The 14,162-nt window shown below is 47.4% G+C and overlaps 1 protein-coding gene across 1 annotated transcript in view; it reads right to left on the bottom strand.

Moving 5' to 3' along the window:
- The window catches only part of fam222aa (family with sequence similarity 222 member Aa), a 42,810-nt gene that overhangs the window by 8,625 nt on the left and 20,023 nt on the right, over nt 1-14,162 (bottom strand). The window contains exon 2 of the mRNA XM_076150905.1: nt 9,154-9,296. Coding sequence (XP_076007020.1) covers nt 9,154-9,250 — 97 coding nt within the window. The 5' untranslated portion in view covers nt 9,251-9,296. The remainder of the gene's footprint in view (nt 1-9,153; nt 9,297-14,162) is intronic.

Genomic DNA, 14,162 nt, shown 5'->3' with positions numbered 1-14,162 from the left:
CACAGGGCTGATTAGTCAGCGATTACAGCCAGGCCTGAATTGCCGTGACAACTGCAGCAAACACAATGGGCCCTGATAGAGCCAGCTGTTTGGTCCTCTGCAATTAACCCTGCATCCCACTCGTCTCCGGCAGTGCACTGCCTCTAATTGACTATCGGGCACACAAAGCTGGGGCTGTCGGCCGGACCCCCTGGACATAGCCCCCCCACCCCTCTGCCGAGGTAGAGATGATAATAATAGAGGAGTCCCGTGGTCTCGGGCTCCAGTCAATCAAAGCTTCAGAGCCCCACAGGGGCTTCCTGAGGAGAGAGAGAGCAGAGGAAGCACATGTATGAGCCACTGATCAACAGGGTAGCTCAGCCTTGCAGGGGGCAGACATGTTGAATATGCCCTCAGCCAGAGTGCTAATCAATTCAAGTGCACGTAAGGGGAAAGGGAACCCTGCTGCTAGCTTGATATCAGAAAAGCCATTTTTAGGAACACTTGTCGCTCTCTGTTCATCTCAAGGTTGATTTTTGGTGCAACACAGAACAAAATGAGGCAATTACTTGTCAGGCTTTGCTATCTATAATTGAAAAGATAAAAAACAAACTGCAGTGATTTCTCAGAGGATAGGCCTGCCTGCATTCACTGCTGCTTGTGTCATCATAATCATCAACTGTATGCACATTGGGAGACAGTGGAAATGTGTTCTAAATTGTTCACATGTATAAATCCAGGAAGTTTGAGATTTTGATCAATTATTCTTTTACTCAAAATAGAACAAATATTTACATTTTACAAAATAAACAAACACTGGATATAACTGCCACGTCCTGTAAATATTTGAGCTGAGAGGACAGATTTGACTTAATGTGAAAAATTATGCAAAAATGATCTCCATGTAAATAAAGTGAGCAGTTGGACAGCATTTGTCAGCAGGGGTACCGTGCTGCATTTAAATGTTAGGCTTTTAACCTGCCAACATGTTTTACAAATAGCAAAGAGGATAATGAGAATGTTAAAGCAATCTGCACACTGATCCTTCACAGACACACAGATATGGCACAATGTCAAAAATGGATTTAGTCATTAAGGGATCAAAAAAAAAAACTTGGACAAAACTCCCAAATCTAATCTTTCATTTCATTAAAGGCAATCTCATCTAAGATTTAATCAATCTATTTCCTGCACAAGCAGATGGACGAAATACACAATCGAGAGCCTAATTTGGGTTCCTAACACACACACACACGGACGCATACACACTGCAGCATGAGGTCATTTAGCTCGCCTGCAGTGGAACAGTCCATGTGTGCAGTTAATTTGGCGTAGTGAGACTGTGATAAGGTCCACAGGTACAGATAAGCACTAAGATGAAGCAGAACAAAAACAAGATCAGTTTACACAGATTTTCCATTTCTGCCTATTAGCTTTTTAATTTAATCCCTTCACAGATTGACATATGTACCACACGATAGTGGACAACATATCTGATCAAAACTGCTAATTAGATTTTCACTATAAAGGGTCTTTCCCTGGAAATGTGAAGTATAAAACCAGTAGGATGCTGCCATGTTTACATTTTCTTGTTAGAATTTATCTCTGAGGCCAGATGTTACTGGATCAGCCGTGAAAATTAATTAGCCGGTTTGATGTGGCAACCTCATGCTCCTTCCAGACAGACCTGGCTTTTATGGGATGTAGGGGAAATTACTGAGAATTGATTGATCCTGAAGGACTCTGTACACATGGCCTGGCAGAGAGAACACACAGGCTCTCTCTTTCTCACACACAAACACAAACACACACACCCACACACCCCCCCCCCCCCACACACACACACACACACAAAGATCCTGCACAACAACAGCTGATTCAAACATTCTTTCTATTAAGTCACTGCACTGATAACAGGTTACAGGTCAGAATCAATAAGCGATGTAAATTCGTTTGATTGTGGCTGTCAAGGACATCCCTCCAAGGTTTTTTCCATTTGAAACAGCAGATGTTAAGCTCAGAGTCTCTTGATCCTCCCGCTGCTTTCCCTCTTCCCTCCGTCTCTTCACCTCCTTTCTGCATTTTCTCTCTCGCTCCATCCCCTCCTCTGTCTCTTCTGTCTCCCTCTCTGAGTAAGTGAGTTTCATCTGGGGTGCTTGCTGGGCGAAATCACCTCAGGGCGAACACTTTATTATCTGTAGTCAAAGCGTCACCACAAATACCATTCTACACACACAAGTGTCACTTTCCATTTGTCTGCGCTCTGGCTGCATTAGCGGAGCCTAGCCGGCCCAGAGCCTCGTCTCAAACGTGCCCGGCAGAAGAAAACTAACAGCGTGGGAAAGCACACATCCTGCATTCCTGCCCCATTAACACCACAGCAGACCTGCAGCCTCTCTGGGGCATTAAAACATTATCATCAGAGCTTCAGAATTAATAGAGAAAGGGTTGTTTTGATAATGTTAATAACATGAAAATCCACATGCATTATTCTCTTGGTTCGTTCTGTTGTGCATCTCATAAAAGCAAATAGAGAAAAACCAGATAGAGGATCTACTTGGATTTAAATGAGATCAAAAGTTAATGACCTAATGTCTGTGTAAGTGTTCATCCTCGGCCAGCAGAAACAACTGGGGATATATGTAGTTATGTCCCTTTCGAATCATGTAGGAATGCAGGCTGGCAGCAGCCATGTCAGGCCTTTTGTGGGACACCCGTGCACCAAACAAACACAGAAACTGGGGCAACATGTTTACTTCACACTATACACTGCACTCCTCCATAAACAAAACATCCACACAGAAAGAACCAACCACAGCCAAACAACTGTGTTTCGATGGAAAAAATAACACCCCTGAAAATGTCACACTGTGAACCGAGCTCACAGCCACGGCCTCATTTCAAGCATGAGTTTTGGCAGACTCTTTCCATTTGCAATAATTCATGGGGCCGTATGGGCAACATATTAGATTAGATATGGCAAAAAAAAAAAATATTTATCACAAAACTGCTCTATGCTTAATAATACAGTCTGGCCAAGGGGCTTATGGCAGAGCGTGGTGGACCTGGCCTCTGGTTTGTGGCTGGCCTGCGATGAGCCTCCCCTCAGGCCTGCCTCATTGTGCATACAGCATGGTCTAGAAAGCAGAGGCTTTATCAGCAAATACCCCGAGTCAGCACAAGCAGCGGGGTGGTTTATGCGTTGCGACTGGCACACCAGCCGATATTGTCATGTGCGATTAGGCCTGTGCTCACGAGCCTGTGAACTCATTCCTATGGCATCGAAGTCAACACCCCCCCACCCCCACTGCTCCATGTTCAGTCCTGCCTCTCTGCTGCCTCCTTCTCCTCTTCTTCTTCTTGATGTTTTTCTGTTTTACATTTAAAACATGTCATGTAACAATATGCCCTCATCAAACCTTGTGAAAAAGAGTAAAAATACAACACCAAGTCAGACTGGTTTCATTTGTAAAAACAAATCCTCCGAAGCATAAATAAGCGTGACCCCATCCAGAGGGTCCAGCCACACATGAGAACCAGCTGGAGCACCAACAACAGCCAGTGCCAGTTGTTTTTGTCTCAACACAACCTCTATAGATGACAGTGCGGATAAGAGAGGAGCGAAGAAACACATAGCGACAGATATGACAGGTTTATGTTCCATCCTAATGACAGATGTATGCCCAATCTTCTGTGGCATGCCTGATTTACTGTACGTCTTAACACGGTTTCCTTAATGGGAGAAATGTTCAACTACAAGCAAGCAGCTCACACTTAAGCACAAATGGACACTGCAACATCACAAACACACACACAGACACAGACAGGTTTGGACTAAAAGAAGTAGTGATTGTGAGGGCACACAGAGATAAGAGAGGAAGGAGAGCTGTGAGCCCAGAAAAAGGGAGGGAGTGAGAGAGAGAGAGAAAGAGAGGAGGGGAGGCTGGAGGCGCCTGGGCAGGCCTGTCAGACTGGAGGAAGTGCTGGTGCACAGGCCTGCAGGTAAATGGAAGAAGAAAGGCGCCCGCAGGCTGCCTGAGGCAAGCCTGGGCCCTTCTGTTCTATCATTTAGGAGACAAGTCCTCCACTGATTCCCAATTAATATTTAACACTGCGCAGACAACAAGGCACTGCGCTGTAGTACACATGCCGAGGAGAGGAGAGAGAGAGAGAGAGAGGGGAGGAGTATTAGATGCTGTATAAGGATTCCGAAAATGTAGAGAATCATTTGAAAGATTAAATTAAACTACTCTCTACTTTGCTCATCTGCTACACATAATTTAATATTTCTTTTATATTCAAAACACAGATTTTTCTCTTAAGCTGCTCAGCTTATATCCTGTCAGGAGGAGGTGACGCTCATGAACGCCTGTGACAGCGTGTCTGCAGCGTGCTCTGATCTGAGATGGGACAGGCAGCGTGTCATTTCCTGCGGGACAGCAAGGAATTGCAGACTCTCCGTGTCCCTTAGCTCACATCCCCCCATGCACCCCCACTCCCTGGCAGGCAAAGGCAGAGGGTGTCGACGCCTTGCACCTGGGATGCCCAAATGCCAACTCAGAGGCTTTGGAACCATGAACCTGTTTTTCAACCCAAACCCTGCTGTGACCAAAACTAAAGCAGAGCCCCTTTGCCTCGAGCTCACCTCTCAAGGCAGTAAGACTGCTTGGCCCCCTGCGTTCACAGCAGAAGGCAGAGGGCAGAGGGAAGGCATGGCGCCATGGGACGCCAGCAGCCGGAAATGATCCTCCTTGTGCCAGCGTTGAGATGCCAGCGTGACAGAAAAGGCTGTAGTATGCATGAGGTAATACCAATACAACAATATCATATGGCCGTCTCTCTGAAATAGACAGAAAGTCGCCGTACACTGGATTTCGCAATATACCGATGTGATGGAGAGTGGGAATGACACATTTCATATGGCAATGGAAAAACTGGGGCGCCCCAAAATGAGGTTGCATAAGTAGGCATTTGGGGATGAGGCAGACCCTGGATAGCTGTCAATCACCTTTAACCATGAAAAGTACCTGAGGACCTCCGCTTCCCTGCGACAGACTGTGGAATAATGACAGTCTCTGTAGGCGCTCTGCCCGAATTCCAAATGGGAGTTAGAAACGAGTTAGTTCAATCAGTGGGAAAAGGTCAAGTGCATGCAGATTCTCTTTCTTTCCCTCTCCCTCCCTCCGTCTCCATCCCTTGTCCCCCAGTTCTACTTTATGCAACCTCCCACTACCACCCACCTCCAGGGCTCTGAGGCAATCAGGGTAAAGGTTGTTATTTCTGTTGCCATTCGTGACCACATTTAAATATTTCACTGAAAGCGCTCCCCTTTTTTCCCACCACCAACATAATAGCTGCCGGAGCGCCGCGCTGCAATTTGATATGGCCGGCTAATTCTATTGTTATGTTTCACACTATTTCAGACGACAGCGGAGGTGAGGTAGCTGGAGGTCGTTACCTGAGCACATTTCCTCTGGCTGGAGGTGCGGCTTAGGAAGAGAAGCCGCTAAAAGCAAAGCAAACTAATGGTTCCGACAGCTCTGCCTGCAGAGGCACAGGGCTATTAGGAAAACTACAATCCCCAGGTGAACCTACATGTCATGTCCCCAGGCCGTATGTGACAAGGCCAGGTTGTCTCTGTCGATCAAACTGGAGGAGGGCTGAACCTGGCCTGACATAGCGTGAACCTGGGATATCAGGCCTTCTGGGACCTTCTCATCTACACCTGGCTGATTGGCACCTCAGGCCTCCTGGATGATGTCAAACAGGCTTATGGCTTGTGTGCGCTATGTGCATGTGTGTGTGTGTGTGTGTGTTCGTCAGTTTGGCCCTGCTGAGGTTAGAGGCATGAGGAAACACCCAGGTTAGGCTAAATGTCTGATCCAATCACAGGACAAATATGGGAGTGGCAGTGAGTTATGCGGTTAACAAGGGCAGAACCTGCAGCAGGACAGGATAAAGACTTCTTATGTGCACACCCACTGTAACAATGGCATGTCTGGCACAAATGTAACTTGTGAAATCTGTTAACGTATTATTCTACAAAATACCCAGACGGAAATATCCCCATCAAGCACTCAATTGAGGGATTCTGGACCTGTTATTCCTTAGCTGACATGTGGCAGAGTAATTGCTGTCTGGGCCGAGGGGGAGGCAGTGCGGTGTCGGGGGCTGCAGGGCCTCCTATCCCATCCAGCCATCTCAGTCTTCCTCATCCCTGCCACTCCTTCTCATCTCAATGAGGAGCAGGCCTCTTACCCCTACCCGCCTCAGCTCTGCCATGGAGGTGGACTATCGAGGGTCAGGGTGGTGTGGAGGAGGACACCGGTGCCCAGGGTCAGGAACAACTATTCACCCCCTCTCCTCCTGCAGGGTCTCTCTGTCTCTCTGTCTCTCTCTCTCTCTCTCTCTCTCTCTCTCTCTCTCTCTGTCCCATCCGTCTGGATGGGTGCCCTCTCTCTGGGGCTCGACGCAATGAGAAGCCCTGGCTCCACCGCCGTCTCTGCCTTTCATGTCTCCATCTAGGGCAGCGGCGGAGAGATGTGGAGGGGAGGACGGAGGAGGGGGCAAGCTACAAATGTCACCCATAAGGGGGGATTTAATTAAAAATGACAGAGGCTGGTGCTGGAGAGTGCAGCCACATATGCGTGGAATTTGGGTGCAGTGAGAGCTAGAGCCTATGATTTATAATTCAAGTAATGCTCTACACTCCTTTTAATTCCACAGCCAAAGAAAAAAATATCAAAAGGCCGCCCCTGTGAGGCTAATCCAATATGATATTTTTAAGGGCAGGCGGTCAATGGCTTTTTGAAAAGCCAGCTTCTCCGTCTCCCTCTCTCCTCTCCACTTGTCTGTCTTTCCCCATCGCCCTCTGTCGCTCCCTCGTTCCTTTTCCTAACACACCCAGCTCTACCGTACCTCACCCCACCCCCCCTGAGCCCAGACAGAGCGCGGGCTGTGATAATGGAAACATCCCAGCTCCCCGCCTCCCGTTTCTCTCGCTAAGCTCTATGCGCTTGGGGGAAATTGATTGTCTGGCGAGCCGATCTGAACGCTTCCAGCTGATGGTAGAGCCAGTTAAGTCCTTTTTTATTGAGGGTATGAGGGATTTTTAATGGGAGTCGCATCAATGAACTGTGCAGCCTCTCAGCATCTGCATGCACAGGGATTTTGCAAAAAACCCTTCTCGGTTTTGCCACCGCACTCCCTCGCACGCATTTCGTGTGAAGGACGGCAGATGCAAAAGGACGGCTGATGCAAAACGGCGCAGCTCACCTCCATGCCACAGCCAGGTAATCCCCTCCTGTACTCTGGTGTCTGGCCTGCTCTTGAGAGCCCAGGTCACCTTACCCGCAGCCCCTCCCGTCCATCTTGGCAGATTGGACCACGAACAATCAGTCATGGCAACCCGCTCAGCATGGTGACCTGAGTGTGCCCACTTCAGCAGCTAGAGCCACTGTCTGCCTCTCTGCGCCCCTTCTGGGCCTGGACAAACAATCGCCTTATTGAGGCCAAGAGCTGCACAGTGGTGGAAATCCAACACTTACACTCCCCCACCCTCCCCCTTCCAAGGACAGAAAGGAGGCTATTATGTTCAAACATCCTCATTATGAACCTCAAACCAGTCGCTGCGGCAGTCTTTCAATCAAAGGGTTTAACAGGTGGAGGGAGAGGGAGAGAGGGTGAGACAGGAGAGACAGACGGAATAAGAGACAGGGAGGGTCAGTAAAGGGGAGGGCAAGGAGAGACTGGAGACTGTTCTTTTCTCTATTGATTTCAGTCCTGACTCCCACTGGCTGCTCCTCAATAAAGGACCCTGAGAGGAAGTGGGCTAATCCCGGGAAATTGGAAGGAGGGAATCGATTAAGACGACTGTTGAGGACTCCCTCCATTTTGCTCTCCCTCTCCATCTTTACCTTCTCTAATTCTATTTTCCTCTGTTTCCTCTTCCTCTCCTTCACTCCACCTCTCCCTGAAACCTAATTAGTAGGCCTGGTCGGACCCCACTCGGCTGAAGAGCTCCCCCTTCCAAATGCAATCTGAGCTCTGTTTATTTCACCGCCTGCCTCCCTCCCTCCCTCCCTCACATGCAGAGACATACAGTTCCACGTGAAGCATCTAGGCAGACAGGTTACAAAAACAGCAATGGATCTAAACACAGAGGTAGCAGCCAGTAACCTTGTTGCCTCTGACTCTCCTCTTGTCTGGCGTGGGCTACAGTGGTGTGATGTTGAGTTGAGAAGAAGTTAATTGGCCAGTGAGGAACTGGGAGAGACGACCGCAGGCAGCGCTTCAATTCCTCACCCAGGGCCAATCAGAGCCTCTTTAAAGTCTTTACTAGCGCTGGTTACAGGGCTGATACAATGTCCCACTGATGAAGAAGCACACATTTCACTAGGCCTCTCTAAGCTGAGGTAAAAACTGCTACGGTAGTGCTCCCCTGTTCTCCATCCCCCTTGCTTTTAATCAGCTCAAGGTAGTTTGTAGGCCTCCCGTGTAAACAAAGGCCCCTACAGACTCTTGGAGGAAAAACCCTCAGACCCTCACTGTAAACGGCTTATTGAACAGCTTCAACAAAATTAGAAGGAAACTCACCTCGCAGCTCTCTTCAATCCCAAACTAGTTAGAACTAGTCCTGCCAACACAAACACAGGTTTTCTACCCCCAGATCATCCCTGTCGCTTTACACCATTTTGTGAGTGGACAGAGGGTGGTGCTCTGCGAGCAAACAGCAGCTGTCATGCTTTACAGGAGACCGGCACAGCCAGGGCCAGACACTGTAAATGTTTACAGACCCTCAGGGTCATGCAGGGCCAGCGAGGCACGTTAAACACTGTCTGTTCAGCCCTGTTGCCACGACTGCACAATCAGCACAGCTAAACAGCCCCCTTCACAATGAGTAGCCAAACAACACGGCAATCCAAGGTCTAAGTGCACAACGAATGAAACTGTTTAGAATTCCTCAGAGTAGAGAGGGAACACAGTGACAAACAACAGAAACCGGAAAGTCTATTTTCCTTCACTTATTCACAGTCGGGGTTAACTGCTCGTTTCCATCATTCACTGTGACCGATAGATTAAATACAGCCGACAAACACAAGCCGCTCTCATTCCTTGGTTTTCGGCAGGCTGAACTCCTGACCTCCATCACTCTCTGTCATTCTGTGAACTCACATTTTCGTCCGAGGGCTTGCGGCGGCTCCAGGGTCTTGCTGGCACACACCGGGTGCTGGGGTGGAGGGTTTTGCCTCCTCTGCAGACAGGCCAGCATGGCGAGGTGGGCACAGTACTACAGCCGGGGGAGTTCTGCGGCCAACCTAAAGGAGGAAAAGAGCGAGACAGAGAGAGAAAGAAAGAGGCAAGTGTTGAGTGAGTTAAGCTGGATATTCGGGGTCAAAGCTCCATGGCTGTGTCCGGTAAGCCGGCGGGGGCTGGATCTGGGCTAGATGAGCTGGGTTTCTCACCCAGGATTTAATTGGCCTACAGCTGCCTGCTGCCTCACAGCTCTGTGTGCTGAATGATAAACACACACCTGCATTGGGGCCGCACGGTTGACACGGGTTCAGAGCACAGTCCAAGCCACTCACTCTGCAGATCCACACGGCCATTCAACCGCTTCTTCCGTCTATGAAACCATCTTAACACTTTCTCTCACCCACAAACACACACACACAAAGTACACTGAAGCACATACCTTCCAGGGTAGTGTGCATGTGGTGATTGATGGCGTTATCTATGGACAGCAAAAAATTGTAATGCTGAGAAAACAGCAGTCTGCCTGCTACAACTTAACATGCAACAGCTCCGGGGGACTGACAGGAGGGGCCTGAGGGACTGAGTGGTGTCTGGATATATGTGTAGCTGTGTTCTGCACCGTATGGTACACACATGTTTGTGTGCGAGCAAACGTGGATGGGTTGGGAGGGGGAGACTGCCAGCCGTACATCAGGGCTAGTGACGGCACTAATCAATCTCCCTCTAGGCCATAAATCTCCAGCTCCACACCCTCTCCCTCTCCTTTCCCCCCACAGCCACCTTCACTCAAGAACAGGGATGCAGTCGCTGCCAGTTTCCACTCAAAACCTCATCTCAGCCCCAGTGAAAACACTGTACACAGTTATATCAAGAAAAGAAAACCATCAGCTTCTTTGTACAACTATAAACAATCTATCAAGTATCACACAAAGTCATGCGTCTCAATTCAATTACTGAGTGCAGGATGGAAGATATCATACATCAGCAACATACCAGTGTCACATAGCACAATGATGACTGATTACCAAGTCTTGCGGTTGGATAACGTGCCAGATCAGAGCGGTTAAAGCAAAGCATTTAGGCCCAGATTGTGTTTTCATGCGATAAGGATCGAGATTCACTCCTCTATGGTTCACTTACAGATACGGTTTGGTTTCCGAGAAATAAATGCACTTACAGCGCCGGGTATAGCCCGCTCTCACCTAAAAAGCATCACCGTGTCTGCATGAAGCATTAAAGCCTTAATCCAAGCTCTGCACGTGTTTGAGTCTCTTGTCCAAAATGCATCGATATGAAACACTATCGTTTCCATCTGGTCCAGTCTCCTCTCGTATTTAAACAAAGACGAGAAGCGAATATTTCATCTGTGCTGTCGGCGCCATCGCCTCCTGCCATGATGCGTGGCAGATTATTGAAAAATGATTTCTCATGCGCCTGTCACAGGCTTGTCCCCTGTTATTTATTTTCTCTGTGAATCACTAAATGAACATTTAGCCACCTGCCACCGGCCCATTACTTAGTTTTATAGATTATCATTTTAATATGAAAGAAAGCAATTACAATGATTAGGAGATAAATGAATGGCGGCCCATAAAGCTCCAACTCCTACTCTCACTCATTTAAGGAACGCGGCAAAACAAAGAGTACAAATGAGAAACAATCAAAATTTTAAGCCACTAATAGAAGCATTCAATCAGCTCAGGTGTTACAAATGACATAATGTTCCAGCAATACTTCATCAGGGTGGAAACCAAAGGTGCATTAGTGGAATAATAATATGAATACAGCATTCATGGTGGGTGTGTCTTATATGTCAGTGCTGAAAGTGTTAACGATCAAAGAATCCACATCTATTCGACTTAATTTGCCGTTTTAATTCCATAAATCACCTGCATTGTGCTTTGATCTGTTACACGACCCGTGAAAGGAAAAAACAATATTTAGTTTGAGAACGTTTTAATTCTTGGCAGGTTTCTTTCTGCTGGAGTTCATTTCTGCAGCCTGCAGATCCTGATGAACAAGTTGATTTATGAGAGCGTCACTCCCAGTGCCAGTTAAAAGAGTGTGGCTTCCACTTTAATTATACATTTGCATGCGCCAAAACGTTGCCTCTTCTCACACAAATAACCCCACCTTAAAAAACAGTTTGGAGCAGATATTTATTCTACCTTCATTGTATGACACGTGTATATTTAATAAACATGAAGCCAAATTGAATTGAACTATGTAGCATGTAAACGTTGCTTCATATAATTAAGGCTGAAATCAAATAACTTAAGAACTTTACAAAAAATGCATTTACCCTGCTAAGAACTCCATCTTTTGGCATTCTAATCAAATTTTATTTTTAAACATTTTGCAGATGTGGGCTACAGGCTTATATCACACAAAAAGTGTATTTCTACGGCACTTTTAACATGAACCTGAGAGTGTGAAAATGCTGTTTACTCGGGTCAAAGAGATGTTCTCCCTAAAAAAACATAAATATAATACTCTCTACTTTGAACTTGTTAATTCCACAGTTCACACACACACACACACACACACACACACACACACACACACACACACAGCAGATGGAAGAGAGGGGCACTCTTTCTCTCCAGGTGCTTGAGGAAAAAAAAGGGTCGCTCGCGGGGCCATTTCCTCTCACACACAGGCAGGCCTGGCCCAAACACACTGGCACTTTGAGCTCATTACTGGCTATTCACATAATCCTTTCTCTGTGTCCTCTCTGCGAGGATACTAATTTCGCGACGAGCCCTCCCTCGCAGCCCATTTGTTAAAAGATAGTGCTTTAGAGGGAGGAAGGGGACACACGGTGCAGATAGAGACTAAAAGCTAGTCTTATGGGGGATGCCTCCACAGTTTTACCCTCTCTGAAATGAAAGACAATCATGTAACTACCCTCCATTTTTCTCCATTTGCTGCTCACCAAATGTATTCTGAGGCATTATACTTCACTGAAAGAGACCCACTTTTTTCAATTCAATTTCAAGAACCAATTTTCTCCTATTATTGCCTTTAAGAGCGAGGGAGAAGGAGCAAGTCTTTGGCTTGTTTTTCATGCCTCCCTTTTCTCTCATCTCCTCCTATTAGGTTATTGTGCTCTTTAGCAGATGTCTACCAGTGGCAAGAGATGAGCTCCATGGCAAAACCCCCGTGCAGCCTCAGTGACCCATCATCCAGCTGCCACCCAACAGCCTGTGGTGCCTAGGTCATGAAGATGCTAGGAAATGTGTGCGACACACACAGGCACACACACAGACACACTATGTGCCCGAAACACCGCTCGAAAAAACCACCTGCACTTCCCTCACTCATCAAATCCACTCACAGGTCTCCTATTACACCAGAGCGGTGATATCTCAAAAGCCAGGATGTCTATCGGCTTTTTCCCCCCGTTCTGCTAACTCTGCTGCACGGTTGGGAATGGGGGCGGAAGATCAGTCCCAGGAGACGAGGGGAATAAGCTGGAATCAAGAGGCGGTGGGCTTGGCAGAGGGCTATTTCTTAGTTAAAAGGTTCTTAAACTGCAGAGGAGATCAGAGGAGATGGCTCCCCACGCCCAAAGCTGTCTGCCCAGATAAGCATCCTGCCCGGTGCGGAGTGTAAGAGGGTGGTCATGGGTGAATAAACAGAGTGTGTGTGTGTGTGTGTGTGTGTGTGTGTGTGTGTGTGTGTGTGTGTGTGTGTGTGTGTGTGTGTGTGTGTGTGTGTGTGTGTGTGTGTGTGTGTGTGTGTGTGTGTGTGTGTGTTCAGCTACACATGTTCAGACGCAGGCGTGTGCGTGAGAAAGAGAAGAGTGAGGCAGCTGATAGAGTCACTAAGAGATTTTTACAGCGTCTGTCACGACGGACGGGAACTCAGTATATTTACTCTGTGACAGTAATTAGGCACAATGTTCATCTTTCTACTCCACCATATTTTACAGGGGAATATGCTACTTTTAGGTGCGGTACATTTATCTGTTGGGTGTGGTTACCTCTCACTCTGATAGATTAGATTCAGTTTTAAACTCAATATGACACAAGACTATTGCTGATGCCAGATAAAAGCCTTGAATTGATCTGAAAGCATTGAGATTTTCAACGCTTATTTCTACCATTTCATTCCAAATGCATGCAGGGTGAGGCTCTTCAGAGTCAGACATTAACTGTTAATTTTCATTTATTTAAACTACTTCAGAATTTTTCATCCGTTTGTGCTCTTTTGCTTGTAATGGCGTATTCTTCGGTTAAGTTAAGAATTGGAGCACTTGTGCCTCTCTTCCACCGCAGGCACAGTCTTGGTCCAGGAGCCTGGCAGACTGCCTCCACAATGAAGGGGGGGGGCGGGGCTTCGACCTAATTGAATGCTGACCCTGCCATCTCACTGTGGGATGCCCCATGCAGTGCTTTTAACAAGCTGCTGTGTCTCCCCTCTTAATAAGCCCAAACAAGTTAATCCAATCGACACACTCAAACCCTTTCTTTTTCTTTAACAAGGCGCTGCCTCTACCCCCTTAATCCCCGACTCCCCCTCTCCGTCACCATACCGTCACATGAATGGAGAGACAGTGAAAGGCTCCATTAGGAAGGACGGTTTCATTTGAAAACCCCTTCAGCTTGGCTCTTTCCACACATCCACAGTAAATAGTTTGCACTCGTACTGTATGGATGGAACACACACTCACGCAGAGTCGCCACAGACGCATGGTAGAAAACTGCCCTATTTGGACACGGCACACAATGAGAGGGTTATGTACATCGACCCCGATCCACACACACACACAAACAAAAATTCTGAGGGGACATTTGCCGACAGGCACGCATTCTGGCACATAAAAAAGGCATTGTTAACAAACCCTCCCAGCTCCACAAACAAGAGGCACTGATTCCCTAACAATACAAGCCCCTGGACGCACTCACCCACCAGCTCTGCACAAC

This window comes from Genypterus blacodes, unplaced genomic scaffold, assembly GCF_046128005.1.
Source record: "Genypterus blacodes isolate CSIRO-AG114 ecotype Tasmania unplaced genomic scaffold, CSIRO-AGI_Gbla_v1 ptg000053l_1, whole genome shotgun sequence".
Taxonomy (NCBI): Eukaryota; Metazoa; Chordata; class Actinopteri; order Ophidiiformes; family Ophidiidae; genus Genypterus; species Genypterus blacodes.
Note: the sequence above shows the minus strand (reverse complement) of the source record. Positions and strands in the feature narration are given on the sequence as shown.